Below are 17,940 nucleotides of genomic sequence, written 5' to 3' on the forward strand. Positions count from 1 at the left end.
AGAGCATTTGAAGGTGAAAAATTGGAGGTGATCCCTGAGAGCCTGTTCTACAACCAATCTAAATTAGCAGAGATGTAAGTGTTCAAATGACAAATGGAAGCCTTAAAGAAGTATACCAACACATCGTTAAAGCTTTAACCAGTGAAACTATAGCTTTGTATTTCAGTAGTTTTAATAGTACGGATTTGAAAATCTACCTTTCACTTGTAGGTTTCTCCATTAACGAATTATCTACTTAGATTTGTTAGGAGTATACGTATTGCAAAGAAATATGAGTACGGCCGGATGATGATCCGTCCGAGAGAGGAAGTACTGGAGAATGTGTCGTGTCCCCAGAGAATAACTTTGCGATTTAAAAGGCTGCAATTTGCGCAATACATTTTCGTCAAGAAAAATAAACAAATATAAAAATTACATTAATTAACGTGAAGTAAGATGGCCACCTCAATAACTCGAGATGTGCATAGATGGTGATGTTCAAGGCATATTCCGGTCGAAGAGGTTGGTGGAAGAAGGTTGTGTGAGACTCTGCCTCTCGCTTCGCTTCGATGTAAAGACATCGAAGGCGTTGCATAGATAAATCTTTCGTACATTCTTTTGTATATTATTTTACTAATGTAAGCAAGTTCTGACATGAATTGAATCTTAAGCCGTACCTCGGATCGGAAGATGTAGCGAATGTAATGTACCCATCAAGAAATCTTCCCATATCACGGCACGATCTCCTCTTTGTGTGTACACAGGTTATCTATATACATTACAAAATATACCACTCTCCAGCTCAACAATCGAAAGACTTTTGTCATGTTACGTGTGTTATGTTTCTTTCTTTCTTACTGATTCTTTCCTCGAACAGCTTTTTCCGGCGAAACCAGATTATTTCAGTTCCTGAAAGATTATTTCGTGGGATGTCGATCGGAATATTGTGAGTAAAAGGATCACTTTCAATTCGTAACATATCCCTCTTAACCATGTAAAGCTATTTCCTCCTTCATTTATTATCAGGATCCACAATCTTTCATATCCATACTCATGTTCAGAGATCGGGACAAGACTTCTCAAATCTGACAGCAAAAGATAAAAAAACGTGGCATAGTTGGCAGTGACGTGCACATGATATTAAAAGTTTAAGGGGGCAGGGAGCAAGTTCTAAATCTCTGGCTGATCTAGTAACGGCAGGAAACTTTACGGAAGGGCGTCCTTGGCCCGGAGGAGTGGTGCTATTCTTCCTTGTCTTATTGCATAATATTTCTCTACTGAAAGTTTCCCCCCACCCGAATATCGGGTGATTGTGGGGGGCCCGGCATACTCCCTCCCTAACGTTTTAGGCACGCGTTTGGTAGTTGGTCCTTCCCCCGACAACCATTATTTTCGTTTTTTTTCCTTACTCAAAGTGCCCTACTTGTATAGCTACAAAAATGGAGAATTTTTTCTCGAATAAAGAGTGGAACTTTAAGAGCAAAATAGTGGTTGCATTCAATTTAAAATATAGTTCCTGATTTTTTTCATCCTTCAGCTGTAAGTGATTTTGTTGCATTTTTGCAGTGTACTGCAATTTTGTACACACTTAAGTCCCACACAAAATTGTAAAAAGTAATACAACCTGGCGTTTAGACCTGATAATGGACGTAATTTCTATTCTAAATATACCTAAGAATGCACCAATTGAGGCCTCGATTTTGCCGCCCACAACTCTCTCCTCATGCTATACGCCCCCCCCCCAACACTCTCCTCGTGCTATATGGGCCCCCAACACTCTCCTCATGCTACTGTATATGGGCCCCCAACACTCTCCTCATGCTATATGCCCCCAACGCTCTCCTCATGCTATATGAGCCCCCCCCCCCCCAACACTCTCCTCATGCTATATTCCCCCCAACACTCTCCTCATGCTATATGCCCCCCCCCCAACACTCTCCTCATGCTATATGGGAGTCAATATCAGCGACCGGGCCCCTGAGCTACATGTCTCCTTTATAAAATGCTAAATCCTTCCTTGGCTTTTTGGTCGTTCAAAAGCCTTGACTGAAAACGTACAAAGCAGACAGACATTTCTCAACACTGCGCAATTCCGTATCATACACCTGTTATTGACTCCTATGAGTGTGTCACTAGACGAATAAAATAGTCTCCTACTCACCCCCACCCCTACCAAAAACAGTTCCTACTAAGAATGCGTAGGAACGAACTTATTCAAACAATGGCAACATTAAATAAGTCTAAACCAGGGGTGAGCAACCTTTTTGAATGAATGGGCCAGATATAAGGAGTGAAAAATTGACTGGGCTGTTGATTTTAAACCTTGGTTTCCGAGGACTTTCAAGCAATAGGTGTGTGTACTTAATCTGTATTCACAAAAACATAATGTCAATACAGTACATTTGATAATTGATGGGGATAATAGGCCTACCTGACAGCATCATTAGTGCCGTTAAATTCTAAGCAGCTAGCTCATTTTTTGTGATGATGTAAAATAGATTTATTTTTTTCTTAAGACATCTCACGCGCCGCAAAAAATCACTGGCGGGCCGCATGTGGCCCGCGGGCCGTAGGTTGCCCACCTACATACAAAAACAATTGAACTGTTTAAATGACTGGTTGGTTGTGGAGTATCGGATACTTTTAAGATTGTTCATAGTCTACTGCATATCAACCGTATGCAAACAACTGCATGTTAGCGTGTTCCTCGACTTGTCCACATCTAAACCCCACCCCTCCCTGCCACTGGAAGTCAATGCTGCCAGTGGTGACTTTGAAGTACGATACGAACCAAAAAGTCGTGAATGCCGCTAAGAGTGAGAAAGGTAATCTCATACAACTTTTTTAACCGCTATTCTCTCTAGTCACGTTTTAACGTTTTGTTTTTTCTCTGTCTCCCTTCAAGGTCGTTATCTGGGAATCATATATCAAGCTTACCAGAAGACCTCTTTGAAAACACTACAATATACGAGGCATTGTAAGCTACTCAATTCATTTCGATTTCTTTTACCAATTTTTTCTCTACTGGAATTTTGATCACGCACTTTCCAGTCCACAACTAGTGTGTCAATGGAGTAAAGCAATGATTGAATAAACCGTCTTTAACCTGTGAAAATGTGAAGCGTATACATGTATGTTTTGTATTTATTTTGTCAGAAGCTCGCGAAGAAGCCATCATTGGCTTATCAAAGCCGTAAGCTGAACGAAGTCAGTCTCTTAGATTCATTTTTAGTAGCACATAGTACTACATTTAGTAGTACATAGTACATATTCTTTTGAGCTCAGATGCACAGTTCACAGTCGATTACTCAACTAGTGACTCCATGATACCTCACTGGACAAAATACCGTTATGATCATAAGTCTCAATATAAGGGGACTGGGCTTGACAGTGGATACAGTTGGTTGGTTTTAATATGGGCTCTATATTCCCTGGCGAGTGCCGTCACGAGCACGATCAGACCTCTTTAGTTTTTATGTCCATTTGAAAACTAGGCATTAAGTCCCGGGATTGACACCACATAAGCACGGACGTGATGATATTAGCCATGAGTTCACTGGACGGTGTAGTTCTGTCAGATTAATCATCAGATGTAGAACCTGTATCGCTTATTGGTACATCTTGTTACACCAATGGTAGGTCCTACATGTAATCATTAATTCAGTCATTCGTTATAGACACATTGTATTATATAATAACATTGTATCGTTTTTACTGAACATTTACATCATTTACCAATCATTACTAAACTTATCAACTTAATTAACTATTCACCCCTTCACAAGAAATATATTTGTATTTGAAAAGATCGGTTAAATATCACAATCTGTTATCAAGAAGATGTTTATAATTACTTTACAATTCAGGGACTTAGCAGACAATCAACTTACAGAATTTCCAACCGCAATCATCAAGGCAAATGAAACCATGCAATTCACCATTCTCTTCCTGCAATCGAATCGTTTGACATCAATCAATAGTGGATCTTTTGATAATCTCATCAACTTACGCTCAGTGTGAGTATATCAGATCATCCAGTCTCAATGCACTCACGGCTGGATTCCAGAACCCTCACAGGTGTAACACAATTATTTGCTCCCTCGGCATACACGCCAAATTCGTCACTTTTCAAGGCCGCTAGAGTATAGATAGGAGTTTTCAACTGACATGTCCTATACCCACCATAAGATAGATGATGGTTTGGGCTATCACAACACATTTTCTTTTTGCCGCCATGAACATTTTAAATTTTGAGCTAGAAGAGTTTGATGTTATAGCACAGTGCTCCCAACCCATCTAAATTGCCTTAAATCACCTTCAATCCTGCAGCTTTTCCACATCCAAGCATGAAAAAGAATGTTGATGACTCAAAGAATGCCAAAAAAGTCACTACATTATGTCAAGTTAGGCCTATTTCATGGTACCTACACATAAAAAGTCGGTTTAAACGAGCCCAGAGCCACCCACGCCCAAAGTTAAGTCTGGATCTACCCATTCTTACTTGCATCAATTTCCTTTTCATATACGCCTCAGTTACGAGGTTCATTGCATTTAAAGTGTTGTTAACTTATCAATGTATTTGTATCTTGTCCCAGAACTGAATTCGACAAATGCGATACGATAAGCACAAAATAACAGTAGAATTTACAATGGGTCCTCCAACTCCCACCTCCCCCTCCCCTTCCCCTCCCCTCCACCTCCCCCTCCCTGCACATATTGTAACGCCATCGATCAATGAATGACGGCTGGTAGAAGGTCCATTGCCCCCGTCGTCGCATTTATGATATTTTTACAAAATTATTTTATTAACCAAATCGACTCGATTAAAAGACAGTTAAAAAATGGCTGCACTCTTCTGCGACTCTGCTTTCTTTTGCAGTTATTTGTCGGACAACAGCATTCATACTGTACACGGAGGAGACTTTAATGGGCCAAAACTGGAATCGATGTAAGTCATTTTCCCCTTCATGTATTTATCGTAGCCAAAGGTGGCAGAACCTGGTTTCAAATCACCCCCTAATCTACCCCTCCTATACTCCCTCGATCAGTTTTGTGAGAAACATCAAAAGTACCCATTTTTTAAGTTAACGAAATGGTACAACTTTTTGGTAATGAAAATCGTACGAGCAAGTGGCCGTTTGAGGTTCTTAGCGCAACAGTAGGGGAACAAGCACGAATGAAAAGTGTTGGTGTGTTGAAAAACATTCAGATACTGGAATTCGTGTTACACAATTATGCTCAGAGGGTCCATTTGGTCGGGCATTTTTGAGGTAGTTCTGCGGTTTGTACCCTCAGGTCAAAGTCACGTATCCCACTGTCCTTCTAATTTTGTGGCATCTGGCCCGCCCGCGTGATTTTTTTCCCCAGGATGGTTGTGGGTAATTACCATAAAGGAGGCGTGTCTCAATCAGTGCACATGTGCAGTAGGCCTACTTCAGGAAAGTTTGGTATGACCTATGCACTGTACTATTGTTACAAATACATTACTGCTACATAAATACTGTACTGCTGTTGTTACAAATACCGTACCATGCTTCGTACATCACACAAAACTTGGATATCACGGTGCATGCACTGTACTAGCCTGTCGTCTACTATTGGGACGGCGTTCCCCGGATGAAATTTGGAGTGAGTTAGTTGGTAGGTGCGGGGGATGTGTGGTTGTTACATAATATAGGTTGGTTTTGTTTTTTTCTCTTTGTGGTTGGCTTTTTGGGGCCTGTTTGTGGTGTTTTGCCTGTTTTGCTTCTGTTGGCCTTTGGGTCCGTGTCCTTTTCGCGTCGCGTTGAGCGCTGCGTTGGTGAGAGGTTGATGGGTTTCGGTTGTTGTTTTGCAGACTGGGTTTGTTTTTGGTTTTGTTGGCCTTTGGTCCGTGTCCGTTTTTCTTGGCACGTAAAAAGCACTGTACTAGCCTAGCCTATATGACTTATTATAAGGCTAGTGCGAATCACACGTACGTCGACTGGATATGGGCATCGTATGGATATGGGCAGGAACAAAGACAGGAACAAAAACTGATGATTCTTTGGTACTTGCTTTAGAACGTAAGGAAAGTCCTTATGCAACAAATAACACCGGTCCTCAATCCTCAGGCTAAAAAGAATTCGAAATGCCCCAAAGCTGACAAAGGCCAACTTTACGGCCAAGTAGTTATTGTAACTAAGCAGATATTGTTAAGTATGTCAAAGATGTAATTTCAAACCAAAGATAAGGTTCCTGTAAGTCAGTTTATAGAAAACGTAAGAAATTCCATCACTGGTAACCCTAGCCTTTTGCGGTGAAATGATCTTGTATGGTCTTTTCACACGTGTACGTACACGGCCTAGATGTTTCCAGTGTTATATCAATTCACGTGCGAACACTATGGTAAATAACCTCTGTTGCCATAGGAGCACAATTAGAATGGCGCTATTTACCTTTCCTTTTTGACGATATTTGCCAGTATAGCGGCACGCCTACTTTATGTTAATTACCCACAACCATCCTGGGGAAAAAAATCACGCGGCCCGCCCGCCGCTATGACAGTGGTTTTCACGTTTAATGGAATTCTCACAGAATACAATTGTTAACCGTGATTTATCAATACAATTTGACCGCCATATGAAAGGCTATGCTTCTTGCTGCTTAAACTAATACGAAAAAACGGATAAAATGTATAGTGATTCCCTTCAGCTGGTATGTGCAATAGATAATTATCCTATGTGTCCTTCTCATTTATACAGATACTTGTTTGCAAACCAGCTTGTAGAAATAATTGACAATCCGTTCACTGGGGACATGATAAAAGAAGTGTAAGTTCGGGTTATTTGGGAAACATTCTATTTTGCCCATGATAAGTACTTCGGATATCAATTTGATTTAAACAACATTTCTCGTTATTCCCATCATGAGCTTTTACTTTATTTTCTTAAACAAGTGTTGCAATGTTGTTATTAGGTACAAGCAATGTCATGGTATTTGTATTGAAATATTGAGCAGAGCAGGTTTCACACAGTGGAAGGGCATGATCCTGGCAACTATCCATTGAGCAGCGCATTGTTCACACAGTAGAAAGGCATGATGCTGCCAACTATCCATTGAGCAGGGCATTATTCACAATGTAGAAGGGCATGATCCTGGCAACTATCCAATGAGCAGCTCATTATTCACACAATGGAAGGGTATGACCCATGCAACTATCCATTGAGCAGCGCATGATTCACACGTACAATGGAAATGCAAGAACCTGCCCCCTATCCATTGAGCAGCGCATTATTCACAAAGTTGGAGGGCATGGTCCTGGCAACTATATCCATCTAATAATCAGTTTGTTTCGAATCATATAGATGGAATTTCCGATAACGTTTGGTGATTGAGCATTTTTGTAGTTTTGGCATCATACAGATGGAAAGATGAATCTTTGCTTAACGAACATCAAAGGCCATCAACCATCTTGAGATCGTTTTTATGATTTAGAAATGTTTGTAACGAACGCGACCCCTCGTCTATGAACGCGAACTGGAAGTTGGGTATTTGAACAACAGGTGTATGCAGCTTTCACTTGACTTTTTGTTAATAATACTGTACTGGGAAATATTTACTCATTACAGTAACGTCTTCAATAATATAAGAAGAAAGCAATTAAGATGTTGTAAGTTTCGGTGCTCTCAAAGCGCTCGCTCTTATATAAGTTTGCCTTTAGTAAAGAGTATGAAAGTAAGACGTTTATATCACCGGTGATTTGCAAATTAACTTAAAATAAAAATTCAGGGTTACGGTAACTATTCCTCAATTTGTCGTGTAAATGTTTCTTATTTCCAAATTAAATGTTAAATGATATGCACAAAATTACGCATATTAACTATATGAAACACTATAGAGTGCGACAAAAAAAATGCATGACAATACAAACGGCTAAAAAGCAGTCGCGTGCCCAGGATACCAAAGGTGTGGAGGAGTAATTTTTAAATCGCCCGGCGAGAAGCTTCCTAAAAGAGCTACCGACTGAATGTAAAACATCTCCCTGCTAGCCGTTTTACACCCGGCTGCCTTTCGTGGGCATGCCATTTTCGTGAAGTATGAACATCATTATTTGTACCTCAAAACTAGATACCTTTTGCAAAATAAAATATTACAGCAGTTTATAAAATTTTGCGGCAAACGAAGGTTGAAATTGTGTTCCTGAATAACAATATTCTCTTTTGTAGGCATCTCTATGGAAACAATATCAGGAATCTTTCCAACGAATTTGTCACAGGGGTTAGCAATGAATCTTTGATGTAAGTATAGTACAGAATGTAAATATATTTCATGTATGACGAGTAGTAGCAGGAATTTAAATTTTTTATAATGAAGGGTGTCGGCATGGCAGTGAAGTCAATGCGACTTTCGGTGCTCATGCACTGCAGAAGAGCTGGTTTTGCTCTAAACTCTGCAAAAAAACAAACTTTTGCTGTTTTACTTCCAATCACTTAATCTAATTTGTGATATAATTTGATATATATATATATATATATATATATATATATATATATTACTCTGGATCATACCTTAGGTAGACATTTACATTGACTTACACACTAAATTCAATCGACACTGAAATGTCGACCTAAGGTACACTGTCGACCTAAGGTACACGTTTTTACCATAAACTGTCGACCTAAGGTACATATAGTACGTATATATATATATATATATATATATATATATATATATATATATATATATATATATATATATATATATATATATATATATATAGTGTAACGGAAATGTATCCCTTTAAGTAAATTGTTATTATAATATTATCGTTGTAGAATGAGCGTTCCCTCGGTTCTACCCGTCGATGGCCTCTCTCTAAAAATATGTGTAGAGCCTTTGCGGGTTGCAAGTGGGGACAGCCAATGAAAATCGTACCCCTGTTTTGTTTGTAAACTTTGCTGAATCAGCACCCGAATTTTGAGATGTTTCCCATGTTAGTGATAGCGCAGATTGTTTTATTAGTTTGAGCTCACCACGCTCACGAGGTATTCCGAGATTGGCCTCTGACAGAGAGAGAACCGAGGGAACGCCTATTTTCTGTAAGTTGCTACCACTTCACTGGTATATTTTTGTTCTATCACACGATTATGTGCTTGGCATGACTTCTAGGTTTAATTGTTTGTCTTAGGAAAGATTTAATCGGGTATCTTTGGGGTGACGGGGGTTATTTTTCGTACACCTAGGGAATTGTAAGAAAATTATCGTTGCGCTAAGTGCATTGAAGTAGCAAGAAACTAGGGTGTATTTTTAGGACGTCATATTTGTTGTCACATTCTATAGGGGGTTCGATAATTGTAATTTCGACTTCACTAGGAGGCTCACAAACGCTATACCGTGTGTTTCATGTGGGCGTTTGGTTTTTTATATCTTTTGTGTTTTCTTAAGCAAAGCAAGTAGTGAGAACGACTAGTGTCAACAAACGCTAGTATTATCCTTCATCTGTAAATACTTTTACCCACACTGAAAAAATAAACTAGTCAATATTGCCACGGACTAACGTTAAATTAGCCTGTAACGTTAGTCAATGCACACGGACTAGCAAAAATCTTCGTTTCATCGCTGCTTCTTAGTCAGTTTACACTGACTAAGGAAAATATAATCGCAGCTTAGTCGGTGGCGACGGACTAAGGTATTTTAACCCATGGACTAAGAACGATACGGACACCCGATTTACGCCATAATCGTAGCTTAGTCGGTGTCGACGGACTAATGTATTTTAAGCCAGCTTCGATTCACTTCAATTTGGAAACCGAGAGGCAACGGCCGGCAGTTTGCTGGACTTGGCATAGTTTCATACGATCACTCTAAGCAACTTTCAACCGTAAATCACCCAAGAAGGTCTTTAGAAGAATGGAGGTATTAACTGCCATCATCGGCCTACCTGTTATTCCTTTAACTTGAAGGTAAAATTAAAGTTAATTGTTAGGCCACTGGCACTAGTACTGTATTATGGTTAGTGTAACGCTACCGTTGTCACGCTGGCGTTTCGCAATACACAAGTGCAATGACAGTGAGTAGCCTATAGGCTTCTACTGGGTACTGCAGTGCATTCTCAACACTAAAGTGTGCATTCTAAACACCAATTAACAATGTGTTATGTGTGTATTGGGCTAGATTGAACAGTGGCACATAATCTTCTAATTTATTCCCAAACAAATGCTGGAACTATAAGTCTCAATAGTTTATTTGAAGTCTACACTCATTTGGTAAATATTTCCTGTAATTTCCCATGTGAATCTAAATGGGTAGGCTTTGTGATATTGAATAAGCAAGGCTAGACCTTCAAACGTACAGTCACAGTAGGCTGAACAAATTATGTTGGCTAGTCAACGGTATTATATGTTGCGAGCAGTCAGGATGCACGCTTCAGTTCTATTTAACCTTTTCATTTATCATTTTTTAGTATTTAATTTCCGGTCACGCCCAGGAAACAATTGCGACATTCCTTCACGGTCGACTTGTTTACTATAAGAAGTATTAACCGTTTTTTCTCAGGAAAGCTTGATAGTCTGAAGTTATTATAACATGTGCTTTTAGTATACTGCCAAAAGAGTAAGTTGTTGTATTTGTATTGATATTTTATGTAGAAGTAACGGAAAATTTAGTAGGCTATGTTTAGTTTGGTCTAATTACACGTTTTTTTCTGTCCAATGTAGTGCAGGGTTCACTTGCGCGAATTCAAATTATTCTGTTTATGTATATGTATATGCATCGATTCGTAGATTGTGATGTTTTTTTGACATTTATTTGTAATTCAAGCATATCTGTTTAGTAGCAAAGTTTAAAGGTTAAGATTAATTAGTTTTCTCTTTTTGATCCTAGATTGAATGAAACTCATTGACGTAAATAATAGATCAGATGATACAGTTTAACGCAGTTGCTAAAACTCTGGGTATTCTCTAGTCTTCGCTGGTCCATTATGTACTTTAGTACTACTAGTAAGACAAAATCAAAACGACCGAAAGACAAACTTAGTGTAACAAAGTACTGATGCTCCTCTAGCCTAGGTCTAAACAGGCTTGTTATGTGAGCAAGCAAAATAACAACTAAAAACGATTAGGCCTATAAATAAGTTGGCTCAGTGCATTTCTGTTTCTAAAATTTTATATTTTTAAAGATCATAAAAACAAACAAAGATTTAGCCCATGTTTTATTATCTCTGTATTCTGGGCATTTGATTCTGGTTGCAATGGTGATGACACTCTCATTCAAATTTTCAGCTTTATGCAGTCTGCTTCACACTTTGGGATTGTTTTTTGAGACTATAGTGGAAGCAAATCTCACATAACTTTGTGACCAGTGACAATTTTTTTTTTTTTTTCAAATGATGAATACTTTGCTGTTTCTTTTTTCCAGCAGGAATTGAAAAGCCAAATATCTAAGTCAAGTGTGAGGTTTCCTGTGATGTACGACACCAGTGTGGAGGCAACAACAGAAGAGGAGAACTGTGTTATATATGGCTTAAAGACATGTTTTAAGATGATATATTGGTACCCTTTGCAGAACAAAAGAGTTTATCCAAGAGTCCAAAAAGCAAAGGAACAAGTACCATAGAGAAAAAAGATGGAAGAGTGAGTTTAACTTTGTACCCAACTGTTTAATGATATTTTGGGGGTCTACTGGCAGGGGTACCCCACCAATAAAAATTACTGGCAATGCCCATCAGTTGTATCTGAAGTCCTAACCAACATTTTCCAGTAGGTTTCAAGTGGTTACCTCATGAGCTGACCTAGGTCAGCCTTGAGGGGTCAATTATAGATCACTGGCAGGGGTATCCCACCACCAATAATTACTGGCAATGGCCATTTGTTGCTCTTGGGGCCATACCTGACACATTGTACTTACTTTGATGTGTTACCATGAAAACTGATCTAGGTTAGCTATCAGGTGACTTTAAAATTGCTCTCCCAGCCACACCCACCACAGTCGGTTTGCCAGTCGTCTGGTTTCATATACAGGAATGCACTGTGAACATTGTGATGTACAAGGCAATTGGTTACCTTCCCGGCTAACCAAACCCTCTGGACTCCCGGTCTATTGGGATCATTATTAACATGATTAACATAATTATTAAGCTTTGAAAAATAACTTGGTGTTATGCTGTGCAAAGCTAATAATTATTTGGTAAAGCTGCTATTCCTGGCTTATAATTTGAGGGACCTAGATTTAAATGTATACCTCCCAATATGTTATAAAATTTTAATGTAAATGTATGTTTATGATAATGTGAGTTATCATGTGCTATATCTGTATCTGTGCTTACACGTATATCATATTTTCTGTTCACAGGTCAATAATGGTGCAGATTTTGGCTTCCTGAAGACAAGTGGGAGGCCATTTGTAGTTAAGAGAAACACTCTTTGTTCGTGAAGACTTAAGTGGTGTCGATTTGGGGTACCACTTTAAAACGAAAGTCATGAGGAACCCTTGCCCAAGATTCAACTTTGCATTATTGTGCAGTGCTATACTTTTGCAATTCATGTTTGATCCATTAACTTGTCTTAACTTTGTTGGAATAAAATCATATTTTCAGATTTTTGTTTACAGTGATTCTTCTCTATCTGTCGAAAGTCAGCCTTTGTAGACATCAGAAGTTTTATCAGAAATAAATACTGCCAACGTACACATTATTTGTGTTTCTTCTGCTCTCTTTTCTTTCAGTGATGCTAGTCAGTGAAACTAGTTCGGTTTAATTCTTTCAGTGATTCTAGTCAGTGCAACAAGTCAGTCGATACCGACTAAGAAAGGTTAGTCGGGAGAGGCACCATCCTGACTAATGTAAAACCTGCTATAAACTAGTCGGTGGCTCATATAAATTAGTCGGTAAAGACCGACTAATGTCACCAACTAATGTAACTGACTAATATACATTTACCGACTAAGAAATTGTTGATCGACTAAGCTGACGGACTAAGATGACCGACTAAGAAATCCAACTGACTAAGGAATAAATTAGTCGGTATAGCAACTGACTAAGGCTATGTTAGTCGGGAGAGGCACCAGATGGACTAACGTTATGTTAGTCGGTGAACCAATTTAAGTTTTCAGTGCACGTACTGGTTCGATTGTGATCTCGAAAAGAGATATTTTATTTAGTAATATAAACTGGTTAAGCCTGTTGGTGAGTACGTCCCAATAAAATATCTTGTATGCGTCCACGAGTTAGTGTAACTGCGTAAGTGCGTAACTGCGTAAGTGCGCAACTGCGTAAGTGCGTAGTTGCGTAACTGTGTAACTACCTAACTGCGTAACTTCCTAAGTGCGTAACTGTGTTACTGCTTAAGTGTACAGACAGTTCCTATTATCCTGTACCATTTCTATTAACTGCTTATCTGTAAAGTCTGTCAATGCCATAATCTGTGGTAAATTCATGTGCCAGTGAATCAAAGATCAACGTAATAAGTCAATAAATAAGCGATCAACCAGTCATCAACCTCTTCTCCGATTTTTTTGTCTTGATATGTGTTGAAGATTTGTATTAGTTCAAGCAGCTGGACTTCGGGGACACTGGTCAACGTTACAATATATATATATATATATATATATATATGTGTGTTAATATATATATATATATATATACATTAATGTTTAAATATGGTCATTGATATATCCTTTAAATCTGATGCGTTGGAATGTTTGCTCAGCTGTCAAGATTCTATGTATTGAAATTTTCATCAACATGCGGACTTTCTTCTTCCTTTTTTTTTAAATTTACCTCTGTGAAAAAGCCTGAGCTAGTAAAGTGAAAATATAAAGAAAAGCAAAATCTTGTTCAATTGAATTGAAATGATTCCCACTGTTGTTGCAATATATCATTAAATTTGAACACTTCAAATCTTCGCCATAGCAAAAGCTGCATCAGAAACTGGTTTTGCATGGACCAGATATGCAACTTCAGCCATGCACCGGAACACTATACTTTACATCGTCAAGCTCTGTATACAGTATGAACAACATTATTTGCGATAATTTATCCTGCCTTTGTTTTATCTACTTTGTATTCTTTTCATCAGCTTTCTGAATTGTGCATCTTTGTCTGAATTACCACAAGCCATCAATGCAGAACGAATGTAAGTTTAATTGAGATAAACGCTAGCACTTTACACATTTACAACATATGCAACGTGATTGACCGGATTCCAATACATTTCTTATATCAGTTTTCGATCTCAAATAGGAAACGTGTCAATCCACAGTCTTTACCTAACATATATCACATTAGTTAAGAGTGATCCAGGTTGGTTTTCGTATCTTTTCTTACAAACGTATAACGTGACAGGAAAAGCCGATACGAAAATGTTGCTGACATTCGTTTTTGTGGATATCAGTTTTAAAATAACATCCTTTAAGGTATACACTTCTTTGTAAAAGCCATGTGCCCCCTTTGTTAATCTTATATCTCTCTCTCTCTTATTTATTTTTAATATAAACGGTACCACACGGAGAAATGAATCATATAATGCGCATATATACAAAATTTGTAGGAGATTTTTGTTTTCGATCATTTATTACTTAAATACCATATAATTCTCTAAACAGGAAATGTGTCAATCCGCAGTCTTTACCTGAACTACCTGCTCCACTATATCATGTGATGATTTTCGACTATTTCCAAAGAAGCGGATTTGATTGCAAACTTACGACATGTGTGGCCTGTCGGCCTGGTACATACGCTAATAGAGTAACAATCGGGTGTCTACCATGTCCCATTGGTAGGTATGGGTTCATAGAAGAAAACTTTCATCCAAACACACCCCAACCACCCGCACACCATATGGTGAAATCTCGGTTTGGTGGAACTAAATAGATAGCTGTTATGGCTTATAAGAAAATAAATCCTGATCTTGACTCCGTTTTCTGAGAGAAAGAGAGAGACTATAGATTATTAACATGCAAATGAAAAGACAAATGTACTCACTGATAGTTAATAATAATAATGATGATGACGATAATGTTGATGGTGGTTGAAGTGATGGCGGTGGATTTGTGATGGTGATGGTGGTGATTGTGATGATGATACTTTAGAGTAAGTCAAAACTTAAGAGCCATTACCAAGTTTTGAATCAATTACACTTTAGGCTTCAGAAAATTGTGTTGTCGCGTCCTTGAACTCGGATTACATCTATACTTGGACTGAATGGAGAAAATAACAACTAACGAGATTTTAATATTTAACCTCACTTGAAATATTCCTTTTTCAATTTGTGTTCTTTCTTCTCGAATGATTATAGGTGGGTTTTACCAAGATGGCATCGGTCAGCTGTCGTCTGTTGATAATGGTGTGGCATGTAAGCAATGTAACAAGGGTACCTATGTAAAGTCTGGAGGGGGTTCTTCAACTAAAGACTGTGAAGTCTGTCCAGGAGGGACCAACCAATCGACATTTGCCGGATACAGAGCCTGCCCTTGTAAGGAGGATTATGCACGTACAGACCGTTACGGCCCCTGCACACTTTGCCAAGAAGATGGCGTTAATTGTTCCGCCGACTTCAAAACCCTTCTACCAGGTTATACGTGGAACTGGAACTTTCCAGATGCCAACTTGAGTAATTATGAACGATTTATTACTAATCTGAAGCAAGAGACGCATTTGCTGGACTCTTACACGAGTTATAATGAGACGTTTCCAGTGATATTTCAATGTCCTCGGAAAGACAGCTGTGCCAATGATGACGGAAACATCATAGAAGGATCATGCGCAGAGGGTTACAAGGGATGGCTTTGTTCCAACTGCCAACGTGGTTACTACTCGGTTTTGAATGTGTGTATGCGTTGCCCTAGCTTGGCAATATTAATAACGGAAACTTGCGCTTTCTTTCTAGTTTGCGTTGTGATATTATTACTGTTGTTATGGCAGAAGAAGGAGGAAAACAATGTTTTGCAAGAAAGAAGAACAATCTTAGATGTATTAATTTCTCGAATTAAAATTCTACTCGGTTTCTATCAAGTTGTCGGTGAAATATTCACTTCCTTTCATGACATTAACTGGACTGGACCTTTGGTCATCATTGGCAGTTTTATTTCATCTTTGGAGATGAATATCTTGAAATTATTCGTGAGACCTCGATGCTATGATGATCGTTTGGTAATTGACCCAAAGATTGAATTTTTCATTGGAATATCGCTTCCAATTGCAATAATTATCCTCCCATCTACTTATTATCTAGCTAAGAAAGTCGTTTTGTTATACAGGCAGCGATTTGCCTCTGCCAACTCTCAGTGGTCCATTGGGGACTTAAGATCCAGGTCATACACCTTTGTTATTGTCGTTTTGTTTATCATCTACCCAGGAGTTTGCTCATCTATCTTTCAACTTTATCCACGAGCTTGTAAAACCTTTTTCTTGGATGAGCAAAATCGATACTTCATAACACGGCTTAGGTCTAATCTTGATATTAGTTGCGACAATCTCGGCCCGTACCATTACCTTGCTTATTTCTTCACTGCTGTTTACGTCATCGCTTTTCCGGCAACTCTCCTGTATATCCTATGGAAGAGATGGCAGCCAGAGGGTGAAATAGATCAGGAACAACGAACTGACAGTGCTGATGATGGTGAAGGTCTTCATATTAATCGTAATGGTGATGATGACGATGATTCTTGCAATGATATGCCTGATGAAAATACTCCTTTACTGAGGATACCGACCAACCGTTGTGGGCTACAGGCAACGACATCTTCATGGTTAATTTTCCTCTGTGAAAATTACAAAGAACAATACTGGTTTTGGGAGGTTATTGAACTTACAAGAAAAGTTTCTCAAACTTTGCTGATAACATTGTTTGGATGGGAAGACAGATTGACTGTCCTTCTCACAACGTGTATATCAGTGGTGTTTTTGGTACTGCATGCTCGATACAGACCTATGAAGAGTTCATATGAACAGGGACTTCAAGTAAGTTTCCTTTACACCCTTTTTATTAGTGAAGCGGAATTTTCCAACATAATGCTTTTCTTTCTGTCGCTGTTCCTTCTTCCTCCTTTGAGATAAAATACCTGAAAAGCACTTAAAGGATATACATTTATCGAACGTTTTGTGATAAAGAACTCCTTCCATGATATATATATATGGTATATATAAATATATATATATATATATATATATATATATATATATATATATGGTATATATAAATATATATATATATATATATATATATATATATATATATACATATATTGAATGCGAACAGAGTTGATTCAGAAGCCACTGCAAACACTGGTTCATCCTGAAAAATATAAATTGGCCTATTTTAAATTTAACATTTGCAAAATCCATCCCTATAACTATTTTATTACAAATTATAGTACGGTTTATGTCATCATTATGGCACCCAATGTGTAGTCTGCTACAGATTGCTTAAGTTTATTTGCAAAAGTACTTACATAGGGTTCTAGTAGTACCTTCCTGAATATTCCAATACCGTTGAGGAGATTTCAATTAGATTTGTTTCTAGTATTGATTGCTATTTTTATTTCAATGAAGAAATTTGTTCTGGAGTCGATCTGAGCGAGCTTGGAGTCACATCCTTGATCACGTTTGAGCACGAATTAAAAAACAAATTGTTTACTCTTTAGCATATTATTTGAGAGTAATACCTATGATTTTTAAGAATAATATTTGGGCCATGCATAAGTCAGTTAGGGTTGATTGTTTACTTTTTAATATTCCTATAGATGCTGTCATTAGCAGTTATCTTCATCAACGTGCTCGTTGCGGCCAATGAAATCCCAGAAAACTACGAAGGTCCTGTCTCTACTATACTGATCTTTCTGAATATCCTCGTGATAGTGATAATAACAGGTGAGAATAACTTGAACGATGAATTATTTGATAGTAAAAGCTACGTGTGTGATCTTCAGGCATTCTAACGTAAAACATAATAGTAAAATAGCATTGACACATCGAACCCTGCAGTTGACGAATCAGTTTTAAAATAT

The 17,940-nt window shown here is 38.2% G+C and overlaps 1 protein-coding gene and 1 long non-coding RNA gene across 6 annotated transcripts in view; both read left to right on the forward strand.

Moving 5' to 3' along the window:
* The window catches only part of LOC139966182 (uncharacterized), a 40,220-nt gene that overhangs the window by 17,697 nt on the left and 4,583 nt on the right, over nucleotides 1–17,940 (forward strand). Inside the window, exons 13-23 of one of the 2 annotated variants that reach the window (XM_071968960.1) lie at nucleotides 3–74; nucleotides 857–925; nucleotides 2,885–2,956; nucleotides 3,846–3,995; nucleotides 4,859–4,927; nucleotides 6,702–6,770; nucleotides 8,166–8,237; nucleotides 14,013–14,069; nucleotides 14,539–14,711; nucleotides 15,231–16,894; nucleotides 17,677–17,803. In XM_071968960.1, coding sequence (XP_071825061.1) covers nucleotides 3–74; nucleotides 857–925; nucleotides 2,885–2,956; nucleotides 3,846–3,995; nucleotides 4,859–4,927; nucleotides 6,702–6,770; nucleotides 8,166–8,237; nucleotides 14,013–14,069; nucleotides 14,539–14,711; nucleotides 15,231–16,894; nucleotides 17,677–17,803 — 2,594 coding nt within the window. The remainder of the gene's footprint in view (nucleotides 1–2; nucleotides 75–856; nucleotides 926–2,884; nucleotides 2,957–3,845; nucleotides 3,996–4,858; nucleotides 4,928–6,701; nucleotides 6,771–8,165; nucleotides 8,238–14,012; nucleotides 14,070–14,538; nucleotides 14,712–15,230; nucleotides 16,895–17,676; nucleotides 17,804–17,940) is intronic. The other variant, XM_071968961.1, reaches the window with a different exon arrangement.
* Nucleotides 9,046–13,506, forward strand: LOC139966186 (uncharacterized). Of its 4 annotated transcripts, none has more exons than XR_011792501.1 (3): nucleotides 9,046–10,551; nucleotides 11,356–11,570; nucleotides 12,289–13,506. It is a non-coding gene; the product is annotated as an uncharacterized lncRNA (long non-coding RNA). The 4 variants fall into 4 exon arrangements; XR_011792502.1 differs by having other exon boundaries at nucleotides 11,359–11,570; XR_011792503.1 differs by having other exon boundaries at nucleotides 9,046–10,205.

The sequence above is a fragment of the Apostichopus japonicus genome, chromosome 4 (genome assembly GCF_037975245.1).
Source record: "Apostichopus japonicus isolate 1M-3 chromosome 4, ASM3797524v1, whole genome shotgun sequence".
Classification (NCBI taxonomy): Eukaryota; Metazoa; Echinodermata; class Holothuroidea; order Aspidochirotida; family Stichopodidae; genus Apostichopus; species Apostichopus japonicus.